At 49.1% G+C, this 20,554-nt stretch overlaps 1 protein-coding gene across 1 annotated transcript in view; it reads right to left on the bottom strand.

Annotated features, from left to right (window-relative positions):
- The window catches only part of myo15aa (myosin XVAa), a 581,049-nt gene that overhangs the window by 22,592 nt on the left and 537,903 nt on the right, over nucleotides 1–20,554 (bottom strand). The window contains 1 exon segment of the mRNA XM_086002218.1: nucleotides 12,856–12,989. Within this exon segment, the coding sequence (XP_085858344.1) occupies nucleotides 12,856–12,989 (134 nt within the window).

Genomic DNA, 20,554 nt, shown 5'->3' with positions numbered 1-20,554 from the left:
ACAGCTTCCCCTCCCCACCTTAATTGAGTGTGACATGATGCCAGATGATAGGACGGAAATTCCCTCCCCAGAGGTCGCACGCCATCAGCCCCACCTACAGCCAGTTGCCAACAAGATTCCAGTTGTGGACCCGGACGCTCCAATCCTCCTGCTCTTGGGAAGAGACATCTTAAGGGTGCACAAGGTGCGTGAGCAAATCAACGGGCCCCACAATGCTCCTTATGCGCAGCGGCTTGACCTGGGATGGGTCCTCGTGGGTGGAGTTTGCCTGGGAACAGTCCACAAACCAGCGGATGTCAACGTCTATAAAGCAAACGTGTTGCACAACGGTCGCACATCCTTTCTCAGCCCATGCCCAAACAAGATCCAGGTAAAGGAAGACTACGATGGCATGACGCAGCATCATAGGTCAACCTCCTCTGCCTGTGAGGAAGAGGCAGGCCTCACTGTGAGCACAGACAGCCTAGGATGCTCAGTGTTTGAAAGGTCCAAGGATGATGACAAGCCAGCACTATCCATGGACGACAAAGCTTTCCTAACCATCATGGATAAGGAGGTTTACCAGGACGATGGACACAGCTGGGTGGCACCCTTACCATTTCACTCTCCTAGACGCCGTCTTCCGAGTAACAGGGAACAAGCTATGAAGCGCCTCTGCTCACTCAGGAGAACACTGGAGAAAAGGCTAGAAATGAAGGGCCATTACATAGAGTTCATGCAGAAGATGCTGGACAACGACCAAGCCGAGCCTGCTCCACCGCTGGAGGAAGGTAAAGAACACTGGTACCTGCCAACATTCGGTGTGTATCACCCACAAAAGCCAGACCAGTTACGAGTTGTGTTCGATTCAAGTGCTGAATGTAAAGGAGTGTCTCTGAACGATATACTCCTCAGCAGCCCAGACTTGAACAACACCTTGTTGGGAGTTCTTCTGCGGTTCAGGAAAGAACCTGTAGCCCTGACAGCAGATGTGCAGCAAATGTTTTATTGCTTCGTCGTCCGAGAAGACCACAGGGACTATCGCCGCTACCTGTGGCATGAGGACAACAACATCAACAAGAATGTGGTGGAGTACAGGATGAAGGTCCACGTGTTTGGAAACAGCCCTTCACCTGCTGTGGCCATCTACTGCATGAGGCGAGCCGCTCAGAAAGGTGAGCAAGAATATGGCTCCGATGCGAAGCATTTTGTTGAGAGACAGTTCTATGTTGACGATGGTCTTACCTCGGTTACCACACCTGAAGAAGCAATAGATCTCCTGACAAGAACCAGAGTGATGTTGGCAGAGTCCAACCTGAGACTACACAAGGTAGCATCGAACAGTGGACAGGTGATGGAAGCCTTCCCTGCAGAGGACCGTGCTAAGGATCTGAAGGATTTGCACCTTGGAGTGGATCCTCTCCCCCTTCAACGGAGCCTGGGGCTCTCCTGGAACCTGGAAACAGACAGCTTCACATTCCTGGTGTCCCGTGAAGAAAGGCCATTCACACGGAGAGGTGTCCTGTCCACAGTCAACAGTTTGTACGACCCTTTGGGGTTCGTAGCTCCCATAACAATGCAAGGAAAAGCATTAGTACGGGAACTCTCATCTGATCAGAGTGAGTGGGATGCTCCACTCCTCCCAGAAAAAGAAGCAAAATGGAACCAATGGAAGGAGTCCTTGAAGGCTCTCGAAGACCTGCACATAGAGAGGTGCTACATTCCAGTCTCGCTGTCATCAACACAGAGAAGAGAGCTGTGCATCTTCTCAGACGCTTCCACAGTAGCAATAGGAGCTGTGGCCTACTTGAGAGCAGCTGACACCGATGGGAAATACCATGTGGGATTCGTTATGGGGAAGTCCAAGTTGGCCCCTCGGCCTGCCCACACCATTCCACGTCTCGAGCTTTGTGCAGCTGTGTTGGCTGTTCAGCTGTATGAGTTGATCAGAGACGAGATTGACATCGATGTGGGCGCCGTCAAGTTCTTCACGGACAGCAAGATTGTACTTGGTTACATCCACAACTCCACAAGAAGGTTTTATGTGTATGTTTCCAACCGGGTAACTCGTATCAGACGATCCACTCACCCTGACCAGTGGTGCTATGACCCTACGGACATGAACCCTGCAGACCATGCTACCAGGTCTATACCAGCAGCACACCTACAGCAAAGCAGTTGGTTCTCGGGCCCCTCTTTCCTGTCTAATGTCAACACAGAGGAGACTCCTGAGTCCAATCCCTTCACCCTTGTGGAGCCTGAAGCTGATACTGAGATTCGGCCTGAAGTTACGACCCTGGTCACCAAAGCCTCAGAATCTCAGTTGGGCTCACAACGCTTCGAGCGATTCTCAAGCTGGAGAACACACTGCCGAACCACAGCCCGACTCATTCATGTAGCAGCATCCTTCAAGGGGAATTCGGACAACGTAGAATGCAAAGGATGGAAATGTTCTAAAGAAGTATCCAGCACAAGTGAGCTTTCACAAGCCAAAGGTGTGATCATTCGCTCTGTCCAGCATGATGTCTTCAAGGAGGAATTCAAATGTCTTGAAGAGGGACAGACATTCCCCAAGCAAAGCCCACTTAAAAAGCTCAACCCAGTTACAGATGAAGATGGTTTGCTTTGGGTCGGAGGGCGCATATCATCCGCAGACTTGTCAAGAGAAGAAAAGCACCCTCTGATCATCCCGCGCACCCATCATATTGCCACACTACTCGTGAGATACTATCATGAGCAAGTGGCTCACCAAGGACGACACATAACAGAAGGAGCTATCCGAGCAGCCGGATACTGGATAATCAGGAGCAAGCGTCTGGTTTCTTCCGTTATCCACAAGTGTGTTACCTGCCGCAAGCTACGAGGGAGGTTAGAGGACCAAAAGATGGCAGACTTGCCTGCCGACAGACTCACTCCAGAGCCTCCATTCACCAGCGTGGGCCTTGACGTCTTTGGGTCATGGACCATCATGACGCGTCGCACAAGAGGAGGTAGTGCAGGCAGCAAGCGCTGGGCGGTGCTCTTTACGTGCATGTCTACCAGAGCTGTGCACATTGAGTTGATTGAATCCATGTCAACAGACAGCTTTATCAATGCCCTGAGGAGGTTTTTCTCAATCCGTGGTCCAGCCAAACTTCTCCGCTCCGACAGAGGGACTAACTTCGTGGGTGCCTGTAAGGAGTTGGACATCCACACGGACGATGCAGCGGTAGGAAGCTACCTCCAAAAGAAAGGATGCACGTGGGTGTTTAACCCCCCTGCATTCATCCCACATGGGTGGTTCATGGGAGAGGCTCATCGGTGTTGCCAGGCGTATTCTGGATGCTATGCTGCTTCGGACGGGACCTACTCGTCTCACACACGACGTCTTGAGCACTCTCATGGCTGAAGTCATGGCGATCATGAATGTAAGACCCCTGGTGCCGGTGTCCACCGACCCAGACATACCTGCAGTCCTCACCCCAGCGATGCTCCTGACTCAAAAGATGAGTGCTATTTCAGCCCCCTCTGGAAACTTCGACATGGCTGAGCTGCACGGGAAGCAGTGGAAGCAAGTCCAGTGTCTTGCAGACACTTTTTGGAAGAGATGGAGAGGAGAGTATTTGTCCACCCTACAGAGCCGTAGGAAATGGACAGAAGACAAGCCAAATGTCAAAGTGGGAGATGTTGTCTTGCTGAAAGACAGCCAAGCACACAGAAATGAATGGCCAGTGGGACTGGTTGTCAAAACTCTGCCGAGCAGGGACAAGAGGGTCCGCAAGGTGGAGGTGAAGATTGTCAAGGAGGGTACTGTCAAAGTGTTTCTGAGGCCAGTCTCAGAGATCGTAGTCCTCCTTTCTGAAGAAACCTAGAGAAAGGATTCTGAGTATGTTTGCAGCCAAAGGACGTTTTCTTTAGGTTTATTTTGTATCTGTAGTGGTACAATGGAATTGTACCAAGCGGGGAGTGTGCTGCCTTTCTTTAGGAATTTATGTTAGTTTTCCAGTTAATTCAGGGGTTTGAGTAATTTAGGTCGATTTCCATTGTGTGCCGCCACCTAGTGGACATGTGGTACCTAGCAACAGCAGTAAAGCGCAGTAAAGTACAATAAAGCACAGTAAAGTGCAGTAAAGTAAACTACTGTATATCACAGACCTGCAGCCACACATGGTCTGGGAAGTTATATTGTTGTCATGCTCCAGCCTTGGACACTATTTGTCTGTAAGTACTTGAGAATGTTATAGATGATTAGTGTACACTATATTTTGCAGAAAATGTTTAGTTTGTAACTTTTCTTTGTAAGCAAACTTACACAGCTAGCCGTGAAGTGCTCGCTCTCTGTCTAGCTGGTTAACTAGTAGCTGTATTTTGATGCACTATGTACAGGGCTAATTTAAAGAGAATGCCTTCCAGTTTGCTAAATGTATATTCACAGTAAGCTGTGTTTCCACGTGTTTGGTAAGTTACATGCCAAATGTACCGTGTTGCTCAGGCGTACCTAAATTTGTGTATACATATCAGTTATGTGCTTGTATACTAATGTGTGCTTCCATTTCTGTATTGTATTTCAGTTTCACAATAAGAATCTTTCAGTAAAGTTTACAAGAAAAGCCAAGCCTTGTGATTTTTATGGGAAGATATCAAGTTGTTAGCTACCTGTCTAGCTCTGCATAGGAACGCGCTGCAAGGGCAGAATAATAACTTCTACCCCTTGTATTCTAGTCCTCTCGAGATATAAAGGCCAGCATTCCATTAGTCCATCTTGTTTTCCTAATATAATTGTAAAAAACTGTGGCCTAGAAATTGGGTTGGGGCGCAAAAGTCGCCTGAGCGCAGGATTTAGCGCAGCAATCGGAGTGATACCGATCGCCAGAAATTCAGTTTCATTGCCCCTCGAGGGAGACGGGGCGAGGCTCGAGGCGCTCCACGTCCCTCTTAGGGCGCTGAAACTGATTATCGCAGCGCAACGTGCCGCAGCGCCACACGCTGCGGCACGGCACGCTGCGGTACTGCAGGCCTTCCTCCCACTGTTAAGGGGGAGGTGCCTGCAACAGCGCGATCCCCGATCGCGAGTGCCGGCAAATGAGCCCGGCACCAAGGAGAAGTGCCGGGCTCTCGGGAAACAGCCGGCAATGCCGCGGGGGGGGGGGGGGCGGTTAGGAGGCCGGGGACGGAGGTGCTGGCAGGCGGCCGCCGAAAAAGCGGCCGCCCTGCACCTCCACCTTAACTTGCGCCGCTGCCGGCACAGTAAGGCCCCGTGAACCGGGCGCAGGTAGCGAGCGGCGCAACTGCGGCGTTCGCTACCAAATATCGTGAACAGGGCACGAATGGGGCGCTGCGCACACCGATGACGTCATCAGTGGCGGCGCAGCGCAAATGCCTAACGCCACCATTAGCGCCCCTACTGAATATCGCCGGAGAAGCAGCCAGTGGCGCTACAGCCACTGACTGCCTCTTTAGGCGCTAACAGGTGGCGCTACTCACCCAATTTCTCCCCCTGTGTGTTGATTTTGATATCCCTTGCAAGTTTCTTTTCATACTCCCTTTTGTAGATCTAACTGTCCGTTTTGTCACCTTTTGCTGTTCTTTGTATCTTTCCCATTCACCACGATCTGTGCTATTTTTTGCATATTTGTATGTTTTTTTTAGTTTAAGCTGTCTCTCACCTCTTTAGTCGTCCATGGCTGTTTTTTTGGCAAGTAGAACTCTTGCCCCTCATGGGTATAAACTGGTTCTGTATCACATTCAATTCTTTTCTGAACACCTTCCACTGACCTTCTGTCATTTTACCCATTAATAGATTTGCCCAGTTTACTGTGGACAGTCTCTGCCTCATCCCGCTGAAGTTGGCCTTACATAAATCTAGAATCATAGTAGCTGTTTCGCATTTCTCCCTTTCAAACACTACGTTGAACTCGATCATGTTATGTTCGTTATTAGATAAATGTTCACGCACCATTAGGCTGTTAACTAAATCTGGCTAATTACTAAATCTAATATGTCATGCCCCCTTGTTGGTTCTAGGACATATTGTTGTAGAAAACTATCCCAGACACACTCAAGAAATTCACTACCTTTCTGACAGGTCTGTTTATCCCAATCTATATGAAAGTTAAATTCCCCCTTTAAAACCACTCTGCCTTTGCTACACGCTTGTCTAATCTCTGCATTTATATAATCTAGCACTTCAAAGCTGCTACCAGGGGGCCTATACACAACTCCCACTACAGTCTTAAATCCTTTCCTATTTCTTAATTCTACCCATAAAGTCTCCACTGCCTGCTTATCTCTTGTTATATCCTCTCTTATCATTGAAGTGATTTCATCATTCATCACTAAGACTACTCCTCCCCCTCTATCATTTTCCCTATATCTCCTATAGATCTTATAACCTGCTATATTTAGTTCCCAGTCCTGACTGTCTTGCAGCTATGTCTCAGTAATGGCCACCATGTCATACCCTCCAAGATTCAAAGACTATTTCCTTAATGGGGATTCAATCCACCGCCCGCTTTCCTGGGTGGAAATGGGACACAGATCCTCTGCGGTGTGTCTTTGCCCATTGGGTGTTCCAGTGGATGGAGATGTTCAATATGTCTCCGTATATAACGGTCAGTCATTTAGAACTGAGATGAGGAGAATTTTCTTCACTCAGAGGATAGTGAATCTTTGGAATTCTCTACCCCAGAGGGCTTTGGAGGCTCAGCCTTTGAGTATATTCATGTACAGGGCCTTGGTGAGACCACATCTTGAGTATTGTGTGCAGTTTTGGTCTCCTTATCTGAGGAAGGATGCTCTTGCCATGGAGGGAGTGCAGCGAAGATTCACCAGACTGGTACCTGAGATGGCAGGAATGACGTATGAGGAGAGATTGGGTTGATTGGGCTTATACTCGCTGGAGTTTAGAAGAATGAGAGGGGATCTCATTGAAACTTATAAAATTCTGACAGGACTGGACAGACTAGATGCAGGAAGGATGTTCCCGATGGCCGGGGAGTCCAGAACCACGGATCACAGTCTAAGGATAAGGGGTAAGCCATTTAGGACAGAGATGAGGAGGAATTTCTTCACCCAGAGAGTGGTGAACCTGTGGAATTCTCTACCACAGAAGGCAGTAGAGGCCAATTCATTAAATGTATTCAAGAAGGAGTTGGATATATTTCTTAAGGCTAAAGGGACCAAGGGATATGGGGAGAAGGCAGGGACAGGGTACTGAATTTGGATGATCAGCCATGATCTCATTGAATGGCGGAGCAGGTTCGAGGGGCCGAATGGCCTACTCCTGCTCCTATCTTCTATGTTTCTAGACAGAGAGCGATAGATTTTTGAATATTAAGGGTATCAAGGGATATGGGGATAGTTCAGGAAAGTGGAGATGAGGTAGAAGATCAGCCATGATCTTATTGAATGGCGGAGCAGGCTCGAAGGGCCAAATGGCCGACTCCTGCTCCTATTTATGTTCTTATGTTAGAGGGGCAGAGGCAGATGTTCTTATGTTCTTATATGGGAGTGTGTTGAAATGATTATCCAATGAACACTATCTGACCCATTTACGCCATGTGACCCCCAGTGATGCTGGACATAAGGAACACCCGTTTGTCCGTTTCTGTGGCAATCAACGGGGGGCGAGGGGGATTTGAACTGAATGTCGGAAGAGTTCGGCGATCGATTGCCATCGAGGCCAGCTGCAGGAACTCTCCACTCCCACATCTGGAATCCTGCCTAAATATTGAAATGACCCCGATGCTGGACGATCGGTGGGGTCCGGAATGTGTGCAGCAACTGGCATAAACCCCGGGACAAAGAGGAGGACGTAGCCCAATTCTCCAAAAGTGGATGATCTGGGCTCGAGCTGTGAGAGTCAGGGCAGGGAATGTGCCCGATACCTTGAGTCATTGATCACGGCGTTGCCCCAACTAAAAAAAAATAATTTCTCCATTCATTTGTGGGATGTGGGCGTCAGGCCAACATTTATTGCCCATCCCTAGTTGCCCTTGAGAAGGTGGTGGTGAGCCGCCTTCTTGAACCGCTGCAGTCCGTGTGGTGAAGGTACTCCCACAGTGCTGTTAGGGAGGGAGTGCCACGATTTTGACCCAGCGACGATGAAGGATCGGCAATATACTTCCAAGTCAGGATGGTGTGTGACTTGGAGGGAAACTTGGAGGTGGTGGTGTTCCCATGCGCCTGCTGCCCTTGTCCTTCTAGGTGGAAGAGGTCGCGGGTTTGGGAGGTGCTGCTGAAGAAGCCTTGGTGAGTTGCTGCAGTGCATCTTGTAGATGGTACACAATTCACAATTCACACTGCAGCCACGGTACGCCGGTGGTGGAGGGAATGAATGTTTAAGGTGGTGGATGGGGTGCCAATCAAGCGGGCTGCTTTGTCCTGGATGGTGTTGAGCTTCTTGAGTGTTGTTGGAGCTACACTCATCCAGGCAAGTGGAGAGTATTCCATCACACTCCTTAATTGTGCCTTGTAGATGGTGGAAAGGCTTTGGGGAGTCAGGAGGTGAGACACTCGCCGCAGAATACCTAGCCTCTGACCTGCTCTTGTTGCCACAGTATTTATGTGGCTGGTCTAGTTAAGATTCTGGTCAATGGTGACCCCCAGGATGTTGATGGTGGAGGATTCTCCGATGGTAATGCCGTTGAATGTCAAGGGGAGGTGGTTAGACTCTTGCTTGTTGGAGATAGTCATTGCCTGGCAATTCTGTGGCACGAATGTTACCTGCCACTTATCAGCCCAAGCCTGAACGTCGTCCAGGTCTTATCTGCTGAGTTGTGAATGGCGCTGAACACTGTGCAGTCATCAGCGAACATCCCCATTTTGACCTTATCTTGGAGGGAAGGTCATTGATGAGGCAGCTGAAGATGGTTGGGCCGAGGACTCTGCCCTGAGGAACTCCTGCAACAATGTCCTGGGGCTGTGATGATTGACCTTCAACCACCACAACCATTTTCCTTTGTGCTAGGGAGGACTCCAACCAGTGTTTTCCCCCCCGATTCCCATTGACTTAAGTTTTACTAGGGCTCCTTGATGCCACACTCGGTCAAATGCTGCCTTGATGTCAAGGGCAGTCACTCTCACCTCACCTCTGGAATTCAGCTCTTTTGTTCATGTTTGGACCAAGGCTGTAATGAGATCGGGAGCCGAGTGGTCTTGGCGGAACCCAAACTGGGCATCAGTGAGCAGGTTATTGGTGAGTAAGTGCCGCTTGATAGCACTGTTGATGACATCTTCCATCACTTTGCTGATGATTGAGAGTAGACTGATGGGGCTGTAATTGGCTGGGTTGGATTGAATCGAATTGGCTGAAGACTGGCTTCTGTGATGGTGGCGACCTCAGTAGCAGGCCGATATAGATCATCCACTCGGCACTTCTGGCTGAAGATGGTTGCAAACGCTTCAGCCTTGTCTTTTGCACTCACGTGCTGGGCTCCAGCATCATTGAGGATGGGGATATTTATGGAGCCTCCTCCTCCTGTTAGTTGTTTAATGGTCCACCACCATTCACGACTGGATGTGGCAGGACTACAGAGCTCTGATCTGATCCGTTGATTGTGGGATCGCTTAGTCCTGTCTATAGCATGCTGCTTCCGCTTTTTAGCATGCATGTGGTTCTGTGTTGCAGCTTCCCCAGGTTGGCACCTCATTTTTAGGTACACCTGGTGCTGCTCCTGACATGCTCTTCTACGCTCCTTATTGAACCAGGGTTGGTCCCCTGGCTTGATGGTAATGGTAGAGTGAGGGATATGCTGGGCCATGAGGTTACAGATTGTGGTGGAATACAATTCTGCTGCTGCTGATGGCCCACAGCACCTCATGGATGCCCAATTTTGAGCTGCTAGATTTGTTCTGAATCTATCCCATTTAGCACCGTGGTAGTGCCACACAACACGATGGAGGGTGTCCTCAGTGTGAAGACGGGACTTCGTCTCCACAATGACTGTGCGGTGGTCACTGCTACCAATACTGTCATGGACAGATGCATCTGCGACAGGTAGATTGGTGAGAACGAGGTCAAGTAGGTTTTTCCCTCATGTTGGTTCTCTCACCACCTGTCGCAGGCCCAGACTGACAGCTATGTCCTTCAGGACTCGGCCAGCTCAGTCAGTAGTGGTGCTACCGAGCCACTCTTGGTGATGGACATTGATGTACCCCACCCAGAGTACATTCTGTGCCCTTGCTACACTCATTTCTTCTTCCAAGTGGTGTTGAACATGGAGGAGTACTGATTCATCAGCTGAGGGAGGGCGGTAGGTGGTAATCAGCAGGAGGTTTCCTTGCCCATGCTTGACCTGAAGCCATGAGACTTCATGGGGTCCGGAGTCAATGTTGAAGACTTCCAGGCCACTCCTTCCCGACAGGGCTCATCCGTTGCTGAAACCCTCATCCATGCCTTTTTTACCTCTAGACTCGACTATTCCAATGCACTCCAGGCTGGCCTCCCACATTCCACCCTACGTAAACTTGAGGTCATCCAAAACTCGGCTGCCCATGTACTAACTCGCACCAAGTCTCGTTCACCCATCACCCCTGTGCTCGCTGACCTACATTGGCTACATTAATCCCGGTTAAGCAGCGCCTCGATTTCAAAATTCTGATCCTTGTTTTCAAATCCCTCCATGGCCTCGCCCCTTCCTATCCTTCAGCCCCACAACCCCCCGAGATACTGCGCTCCTCTAATTCTGCCCTCTTGAGGATCCCTGATTATAATCGCTCAACCTTTGGTGGCCGTGCCTTCTGTTGCCTAGGCCCTAAGCTCTGGAATTCCCTGCCTAAACCTGTCCGCCTCGCTACCTCTCTTTCCAGCTTTAAGACGCTCCTTAAAACCATGGCTGACACATAGTTGGCTGCAGGGAGGCCAGTGGGAAATTCACCTGATAAAGTCTGGACACTTACCTTGAAAATGAAGAGGTGCAAATGCTCAATCAAGCCAGAGAACTGAAAAAGCGAATGGTAGAGATGCAATGGACAATGTTGCTCAGAGGGGATAAAGACTATTGTTCAACTGCTGAGAGGGAGGGCGTAAAGTGTCCATGAGCAGAGGGCTGGTCAGGGTCAAAGAGAGGAGACGGATGAATATTCTGGAGTTTTATGAGATGACCTTTTGGGGTCAGGGACTATTTATCTGAAATTTCCCTCTGGTGATTAAATAGGTGGGTAGAGTGATAGGGGAGATTGTACATGGGGTGTGGGAGGAGATTCAATGGGTGGGTAGAGTCTGTGATAGGGGAGAGTGTACATGGGCTGTGGGAGGAGATTCAATGGGTGGGTAGAGTCTGTGATAGGGGAGATTGTACATGGGGTGTGGGAGGAGAGTCAATGGGTGGGTAGAGTCTGTGATAGGGGAGATTGTACATGGGGTGTGGAAGGAGATTCAATGGGCGGGTAGAGTCCATGATAGGGGAGAGTGTACATGGGCTGTGGGAGGAGATTCAATGGGTGGGTAGAGTCTGTGATAGGGGAGATTGTACATGGGGTGTGGAAGGAGATTCAATGGGCGGGTAGAGTCCATGATAGGGGAGAGTGTACATGGGGTGTGGGAGGAGATTCAATGGGTGGGTAGAGTCTGTGATAGGGGAGATTGTACATGGGGTGTGGGAGGAGATTTAATGGGTGGGTAGAGTCTGTGATAGGGGAGACTGTACATGGGGTGTGGGAGGAGATTCAATGGGTGGGTAGAGTCCATGATAGGGGAGATTGTACATGGGGTGTGGGAGGAGATTTAATGGGTGGGTAGAGTCTGTGATAGGGGAGATTGTACATGGGGTGTGGGAGGAGATTCAATGGGTGGGTAGAGTCCGTGATAGGGGAGATTGTACATGGGGTGTGGGAGGAGATTCAATGGGTGGGTAGAGTCTGTGATAGGGGAGATTGTACATGGGCTGTGGGAGGAGATTCAATGGGTGGGTAGAGTCTGTGATAGGGGAGATTGTACATGGGGTGTGGGAGGAGATTCAATGGGTGGGTAGAGTCTGTGATAGGGGAGATTGTACATGGGGTGTGGGAGGAGATTCAATGGGTGGGTAGAGTCTGTGATAGGGGAGATTGTACATGGGGTGTGGGAGGAGAGTCAATGGGTGGGTAGAGTCCGTGATAGGGGAGATTGTACATGGGGTGTGGGAGGAGATTTAATGGGTGGGTAGAGTCCGTGACAGGGGAGATTGTACATGGGGTGTGGGAGGAGATTCAATGGGTGGGTAGAGTCCATGATAGCGGAGATTGTACATGGGGTGTGGGAGGAGATTCAATGGGAGGGTAGAGTCTGTGATAGGGGAGATTGTACATGGGGTGTGGAAGGAGATTCAATGGGTGGGTAGAGTCTGTGATAGGGGAGATTGTACATGGGGTATGGGAGGAGATTCAATGGGTGGGTAGAGTCTGTGATAGGGGAGATTGTACATGGGGTGTGGGAGGAGATTCAATGGGTGGGTAGAGTCTGTGATAGGGGAGATTGTACATGGGGTGTGGGAGGAGAGTCAATGGGTGGGTAGAGTCCGTGATAGGGGAGATTGTACATGGGGTGTGGGAGGAGATTTAATGGGTGGGTAGAGTCCGTGACAGGGGAGATTGTACATGGGGTGTGGGAGGAGATTCAATGGGCGGGTAGAGTCCATGATAGGGGAGAGTGTACATGGGATGTGGGAGGAGATTCAATGGGTGGGTAGAGTCTGTGATAGGGGAGATTGTACATGGGGTGTGGGAGGAGATTCAATGGGTGGGTAGAGTCCGTGATGGGGGAGATTGTACATGGGGTGTGGGAGGAGATTCAATGGGTGGGTAGAGTCCGTGATAGGGGAGATTGTACATGGGGTGTGGGAGGAGTGAGCTTGATGTGCTGAATGGCCCTTTTGTTCTGTGGTTTTTAATGGACTGAAATTATCTTTAGCAACTCACATGAGTCTCCTTGTTCAGGAAGTTGAGTCCATTCTGGTTGACGGCCAGGATACAAGGGGCAACAATCGCACTGTTGCTGCTGCTCTGGATGTAGAAGAATGAGGATCCAAACATAGAGAATGCACTGACGAGCCCTGTGTGAATGAAGAGAAACCAGTCACAAACAGAGTGAGCAGATTGTGAATCAATCTCCTATTCACACAGTAAAGCAGAGACTCAATGGATGCGAGAGGTGATTGGGGATCACTGTAAAAAGAACATGATCCAGAGAATAGGCAAATCCATTTTGTTTTAAGTTTCCTTCCAGTCCTGAAGACACAGACTCCTGCTGGTTCCATGGGGACAGGAACCCCCAGTACCTGGGCCAAGTGGGCAGAGTTATGAGAGTCTAGATAGAACTGTGGATTGCATCAAACACCATTCTTTCCTCATCTGGCATCCATGTGCAGGATTGAGAATAGCAAAATACTGCGGATGCTGGAAATCTGAAATAACAACAGAAAATGCTGGAAATACTCAGCAGGCCAGGCAGCATCCGTGGAGAGAGAAACAGTGTTAACGTTTCCGGTCTGGGACCCTTCATCAGAACTGGAAAAAGCTGGAGATGTAACAGATATTAAGCAGGTGCAGAGACAGGGGGCGGGGGCGTTAGGAGGAGAGGAAGAAATAGAAAGAATATCCTGTACTTTTGTAAGAGGCAGGAAAGATAAAATGTTACAAATGGGAATGGCAAAAATCGTACTGCATGAAAAATGGGGGCAGGGATAATTATCTGAAATTGTTGAACTCAATGTTGAGTCCGGCAGGCTGCAAAGTGCCCAATCGAAAGATGAGGTGCTGTTCCTCAAGCTTACGCTGAGCTTCATTGGAACAATGCAATAGCCTGAGGACAGAGAGATCAGAGTGGGAGTGAAGCGGTGAATTAAAGTGGCAGGCGACCGGAAGCTCGGGGTCACCCTTATGGACTGAACGGAGGTGTTCCGCAAAGCAGTCGCCCAATCTGCGTTTGGTCTCCCCAATGTAGAGGAGACCGCATCGTGAGCAGTGAATACAGAATACACTGGACAGTGGGAAGGGAGGAGGTAAAAGGGCATGTGTTGCATCTCCTGCGCTTGCACGGGAAGGTGCCAGGTGAAGGAGAAGGGCTGTTGGGGGTGATTGAGGAGTGGACCAGGGTGTCGCGGAGGGAGCGGTCCCTTCGGAATGCTGAAAGGGGAGGTGAGGGGTGTTATATCCGTGTATCTTAATGTTGTGTCCTTCAATAATCACAACAGACTGCAGGGAACGATCAACAGGTGTTTACTGAATGAGGGTTCAAACTGCAACTGACTGTACAGATCACTACTCAGGGTTTATATACAGGTGTGGTCACTGCCGGTACTACAGGATACAGGAGCTGTAAAAAGTAGTTCTCCCCTTAAAGGTACATACATTACAATTCCTCCCCTTTTAGATTAACAGTACCATAACACTCATTTAACAATTAAATATCAAACTAATTACAATTAACACTTTTAACATGCAACATTAACTGAAAATAGTCTATTTATAAATTCAGTCTTTGGGGAGGCTTCCTGATTCTTTCTGGATAACGCCTTTCCCGAGTGTCTCGCTCTTGGTGCAGAGGCGATTCTAACACCCTGTCGTCAGTTGATTCATCAGCTTCCAATGCTATTGTTTCTGAGGTAGATGTGACCTGTACGTCGGGTTCCTCACCAGGTACGTATGGCCGAGGCATGGGGTTGACTCGTTCCTGTGACTCTAGGATCTGGTCAGCATGGCGTCTCACAATGTTCTCCCCAACATCCACTGTGTACATTAGTGGCCCCTGCCATGTGCCTATCGTTCCTGGTTGCCATTTCTCTGTTCGGTAGTCGCGGGCCAAGACTGGTTGCCCTACATTGAAGCTCCTTGTCGGCTTCTCATTGATGTGCTGGAATTGCTTACTCTCAACATCTCTTCGTACATTTGGTCTGAGCAAATCCAGACGAGATCTCAACCTTCGGTTAAAGAACATCATGGCCGGGGCCTGGTTGGTGACTGCATGTGTCGCATTTCTGTAGGCTAACAGGAAATTGTCTACCTTATGCTGCAGTGGAATGTCGTCATCGCACATGGCCTTTACTGCTTTTTTAAAGGTTTGTACGAACCTCTCAGCCAATCCATTTGTGGCTGGATGATACGGGGCGGATGTGTAATGCCTTACCCCATTCCTTTTCATAAATCTTCGAAACTCTTCAGACACAAACTGTGGTCCGTTATCAGAGCAAATCTGCTCTGGCAAGCCATTCCTGGCAAAAATGGTCCGTAGGACTGCAATAGTTTTCTCCGTGGTGGTGGAGGACATTTTGATCACCTCAGACCATTTCGAGTGCGCATCCACGGCTATTAAAAACATTGAGTCCATGAATGGACCAGCAAAATCAATATGCACCCGTTGCCATGGAGATGAGGGCCACTCCCATGGGTGTAGAGGGGCATGTGGTGGTGCATTTTGGACCTTCTGGCATCCTGAGCAGCTCTTTGTCAGGTCCTCGATTTGCTGATCGATCCCCGGCCACCACACATAAGCCCTAGCAAGGCTTTTCATTTTCACCCCTCCCAGATGACCTTCGTGAAGCTCATTGAGCACTCTCTCCCTTAACTTGGGTGGAATTACCACTCGGGATCCACACATCAAGGTCCTCTGGCATACTGACAGCTGTTCTCTTCTGGATGAGAATGCTGGCAACAGTGAGTCGCCATGTGCTGGCCATCCCTTCACCGTCAAATCATATACCCGAGACAGTGTCGGGTCATTTCGGGTCTCCTTCTCTATACCAGCGTTAGTTACTGGCAAGCATTCAATTATAGTCGAATTAAATATTTCGACAGGATCCACTGCTGGTGCTTCCCCCGCAGTAGGCAGTGGCAGGCGTGATAGCCCATCAGCGTTTCCATGCTGTTTCATGCCCTTATACTCGATTTCACATTGGTGCGCCCCTAGAAAAAGGGACCATCTTTGTAGCCGTTGCGCAGTCATCACCGGAACGCCCTTCTTTGGATTAAAGATGGAGACAAGTGGTTGGTGGTCAGTCAGCAAGGTGAACTTCTGCCCGTGCAGATAGTGATTGAACTTTTTCACTCCCCACACTAGGCTGAGGGCCTCCCTGTCAATCTGGGCATAGTTACGCTCGGCTGAGGTTAGTGACTGAGACGCAAAGGCTACTGGCCTCTCCGAGCCGTCCGGGAATTTGTGCGACAGCACCGCTCCAATGCCATAGGGTGATGCATCACACGCCAACCGAATTGGTAGTGCTGGGTTGAAATGAGCCAACACCTCTTTTGATGTGATCAATGCTTTGCTCTTCTGGAAAGCTCGTTTACATTCGTCACTCCACTTCCATGGTACCCCCGTTTGCAGTAGGGTGTTCAGTGGGTGTAGTACGGTAGACAAATTCGGCAAGAACTTATGGTAGTAGTTCACCAGCCCGAGGAACGACCTCAGTTGTGACACATTTTCCGGTGCTGGAGCCTTGACTACTGCCTCAATCTTTTCAGGGGACTTATGCAACCCCTCTTTATCAATACCGTGGCCACAATACGAGATCTGCTTCTGGAAAAACTCACATTTGTGGCGATTAGCTCGGAGCCCATATTCCTTCAATCTAGTGAGCACCTGCTCCAGGTTGGCGAGGTGGTCACTGTCATTTTCGCCCGTGACCAGGATGTCGTCCAAATAACACTGGGTCCCTGGAATCACTTGCAGGACTTGTTCCATTGCCCTTTGCCAAATAGCCGGAGCTGATGCTACCCCGAACACCAGCTGGTTGTATTGGTAGAGACCTTTATGAGTGTTGATCGTGAGGTACTGTTTCGAGGCTTCTTCTACCTCCATTTGCAGGTACGCCTGGGCCAGATCAATCTTAGTGAAGCGTTTCCCTCCAGATAGCGAGGCGAAAATATCTTCAATCCGCGGAAGCGGATATTGTACAGTGTGAAGGACTGGGTTCACTGTTGTAAAGTCTGTGGGTTGTTTAGTTAATTAATACACAGATTACCAGAGTAACTTAAAACAGGACTTTACTATTCGAAGGTCAGGGCGAATCTGCCCAATAAATCCTGACACAGCACTTATATACCGGTGTGGTCACCGTCGGTATTACAGTATACAGAAGCCAACAAAGTAGTGCAACACCTAAAGTAGTTCTCTTAAAGGTAGATGGGTACATACACTACAATCCTCCCTTTTTAGCTTACAACATACTGATTCCCCATTAAACATACATTATAACATATGTACAACTTTATGCAAGACAGTTCACAGATTCAGTCTCTCTGGAGGTTTCCGGACTCTGTCCGGATAACGCCTCGGTGGTGTCGTAACTCCCGGCGGGGTAGTAGGTGCTTCTGGCAAGGTCGATTCGGCTTGAAGGACAGTGTCAGGTTCATCTGATTCCAGTATTACCAGATCGGAGGTAGGTGTTCTGGGTATCTCTGTCTCAACATTAACCGTGTAAGGTGGTGGAGTAGGTTGGCCATTTGTGGCTGACCCTATGATCTGGTCAACATGGCGCCTTATTATACTGTCCCCAATGTCCACCGTATACATCAACGGCCCTAGCCTTTTTCCAATAGTTCCAGGCTGCCATTTCTCGGTACGGTAGTCCCGGGCCAAAACTTGTTGACCTATCTGAAAAGATCTAGTTGGCCTTTCATTCATGCCCTGGAATTGCCGGTTCTCTACGTCCCTTCTGACGTTTGGCTTAAGCAAATCCAGCCGGCATCTTAGTCGTCTATTAAAAAACATCATGGCGGGAGTTTGATTTGTGACCGCATGTGTTGCATTCCTGTACGCCAACAAGAAGCTATCCACCTTATGTTGTAAGTTAATGGCTTCATTACCCATGGCCTTTATGGCCTTCTTGAAGGTCTGGACAAACCTTTCAGCCAATCCATTGGAGGCGGGATGGTATGGGGCTGACGTGTAGTGCTTAACCCCATTGCTCTTTAAGAATTTCTTGAATTCTTCGGACACAAATTGCGGTCCATTATCAGAACAGATCTGTTCCGGCAGCCCATTCCTAGCAAACATGGTCCTTAACACTGTGATGGTTTTTTCCGTGGTGGTGGTGGACATCTTTATTACCTCCGGCCACTTGGAGTGTGCATCCACCGCTATTAGAAACATTGAGTCCATAAATGGACCAGCAAAGTCGATGTGTACCCTTTGCCAAGGAGATGAGGGCCACTCCCATGGATGCAGAGGAGCCTGTGGTGGCGCGTTTTGGACCTTCTGGCATCCTAGACAGCTCTTAGTGATTTCTTCGATGTCCCCATCAATGCCTGGCCACCACACGAACGCTCTTGCTAGGTTCTTCATTTTCACTCCACCCAGATGTCCCTCGTGCAGCTCCTTTAACACCTTCTGTTGAAGTTTGGGTGGAATCACCACTCTAGATCCACACATCAGGGTTCCTCGACACACTGACAGCTGTTCTTTTCTCTGCGAAAATGCTGGCAGCGTTGGTTCGCCCTGTGCTGGCCATCCCTCCACCGTTAAATCATAGACTCGTGAGAGAGTCGGGTCATTTCTTGTTTCGTTTTCGATCATCGAATTTGTTACTGGTAGACATTCCACTATGGATGAGTGGAACATCTCTACCGGGTCCACTGTAGTCGCTTCTTCTACTATCGGCAATGGCAAGCGCGATAACCCATCAGCATTTCCATGCTGTTTGGACCTTTTGTATTCGATGTCATATTGGTGTGCCCCAAGTAACACGGACCACCTCTGTAACCTTTGCGCTGTCATGGTGGAAACGGCCTTGTTAGGGTGGAATATGGACACCAACGGCTGGTGGTCTGTCAGTAATGTGAACTTCTTGCCCTGCAGGTAATGATTGAATTTCTTTACGCCCCACACAAGGCTGAGGGCCTCCCTATCTATTTGAGCATAATTTCGCTCCGCGGAGGTCAATGATCGGGACGCGAATGCCACTGGCCTTTCCGAGCCATTTGGTAACTTGTGTGAAAGTACTGCTCCAATTCCATAGGGGGAAGCATCACAAGCTAGACGAAGAGGTAACGTTGGGTTGAAATGAGCCAACACTTCTTCAGAGGTAATCAACGCCTTGCTTCTGCGAAAGGCCTTTTTACATTCCTCACTCCACTTCCATGGTACTTCTTTCCGCAACAGAGCATTCAGCGGATGCAGCACCGTGGATAGATTCGGCAGAAACTTGTGATAATAATTAATCAACCCCAAGAATGATCTTAACTGTGATACGTTTTCCGGAGCGGGGGCCTTCACGACAGCTTCTATCTTGTCAGGTGACTTGTGCAGCCCCTCTCGGTCAATGACATGACCGCAGTACGAGATCCGTTTTTGGAAGAACTCACATTTCTTGCGATTAACTCGAAGGCCATATTCCTTCAACCTAGTGAGCACCAGTTTCAAATTTGTGAGGTGTTCTTCCTCGTCTTCTCCCGTAATCAGGATATCGTCTAAGTAACACTGCGTGCTTGGAATTCCTTGTAATACCTGCTCCATGGCCCTCTGCCAAATTGCTGGAGCCGAAGCTACCCCAAAAACCAGTCTATTATAACGATACAAGCCTCTGTGTGTGTTGATGGTGAGGTACTGACGCGACTCTTCCTCGACTTCCATTTGTAAGTATGCCTGTGCCAGGTCTATCTTGGTGAAGTGTTTCCCTCCAGCCAACGAAGCAAAGATATCTTCAATCCGCGGAAGCGGGTATTGTACCGTGTGAAGCACCGGATTCACTGTGATCTTGAAGTCTCCGCAGATGCGGACCTTCCCCGGTCCCCCTGGCTTGTTACTTGGTGAAGACTTCATGACGGGAACAATGGGCATGGCCCACTCACTCCAGTCCACTTTTGACAGTACCCCTGATCGTTCAAGTTCTTCGAGTTCTGCCTCCACAGCAGGTCGTATCGCGTAAGGTACCGATCTGGCTTTGAAAAATTTTGGGCTTGCATGTTCTGCAATCTTAACCTTTGCTTTAATTCCTCGCAGTGTTCCCAGTCCTTGCTGGAATACCTCTTTAGCTTCGTCCAATATTCTGGACAACCGTTCAGGTTTGACATCTTCCTTTCCGGAATCTACCGTCATGGTGTTTAGTGAATGCCAGTCTATCTTTATTTTCCTGATCCACTCCCGTCCCAGAAGTGGTGGACCTCCCTTAGGCAACACATACAGGTCCATCCTTTGGTGATCTTTGTCCTTGTATCTCACCTTGACTTCTATCTTTCCGATGGGGTATACTTTGTGCCCCGTGTATGTCTGCAATACTAGTTCCGTATCCCGTAGGGGAATATGCTTGAATAACTTTTTATGATCATGCTTATTCATGACCGTCAACGCCGATCCGGTGTCCACTTCCATTTTCACTTGGACTTTTGCAATCTGTAGTGTGATCCAGATAGCTTGTCGGTCAGCTTCATTACTCACATTGTGAATTCTCAGACTATCCAGTTCCTTGCAGTTGGAGTGTGAGTCCGAATTCTGTTCTTCCAGACTCTTCCTAGTCACCTCATGTACCTTTCTGTGCCTCTTTTGTGGTGACTCATTATTGTTGGTCTTCTTTCCTGACCGGCATACCTTAGCTATGTGACTGAGCTTGCCACATTTCCTACATTCCTGGTTTTTAAACCAGCATTGGTTCTGGTCGTGTGTTGTCTTCCCACAACGGTAGCA

The sequence above is a fragment of the Somniosus microcephalus genome, chromosome 11 (assembly GCF_052327205.1).
Source record: "Somniosus microcephalus isolate GS21.2 chromosome 11, FLI_Smic_1.0, whole genome shotgun sequence".
NCBI lineage: Eukaryota > Metazoa > Chordata > Chondrichthyes > Squaliformes > Somniosidae > Somniosus > Somniosus microcephalus.
This window is presented reverse-complemented; position numbering and strand designations above follow the sequence as displayed.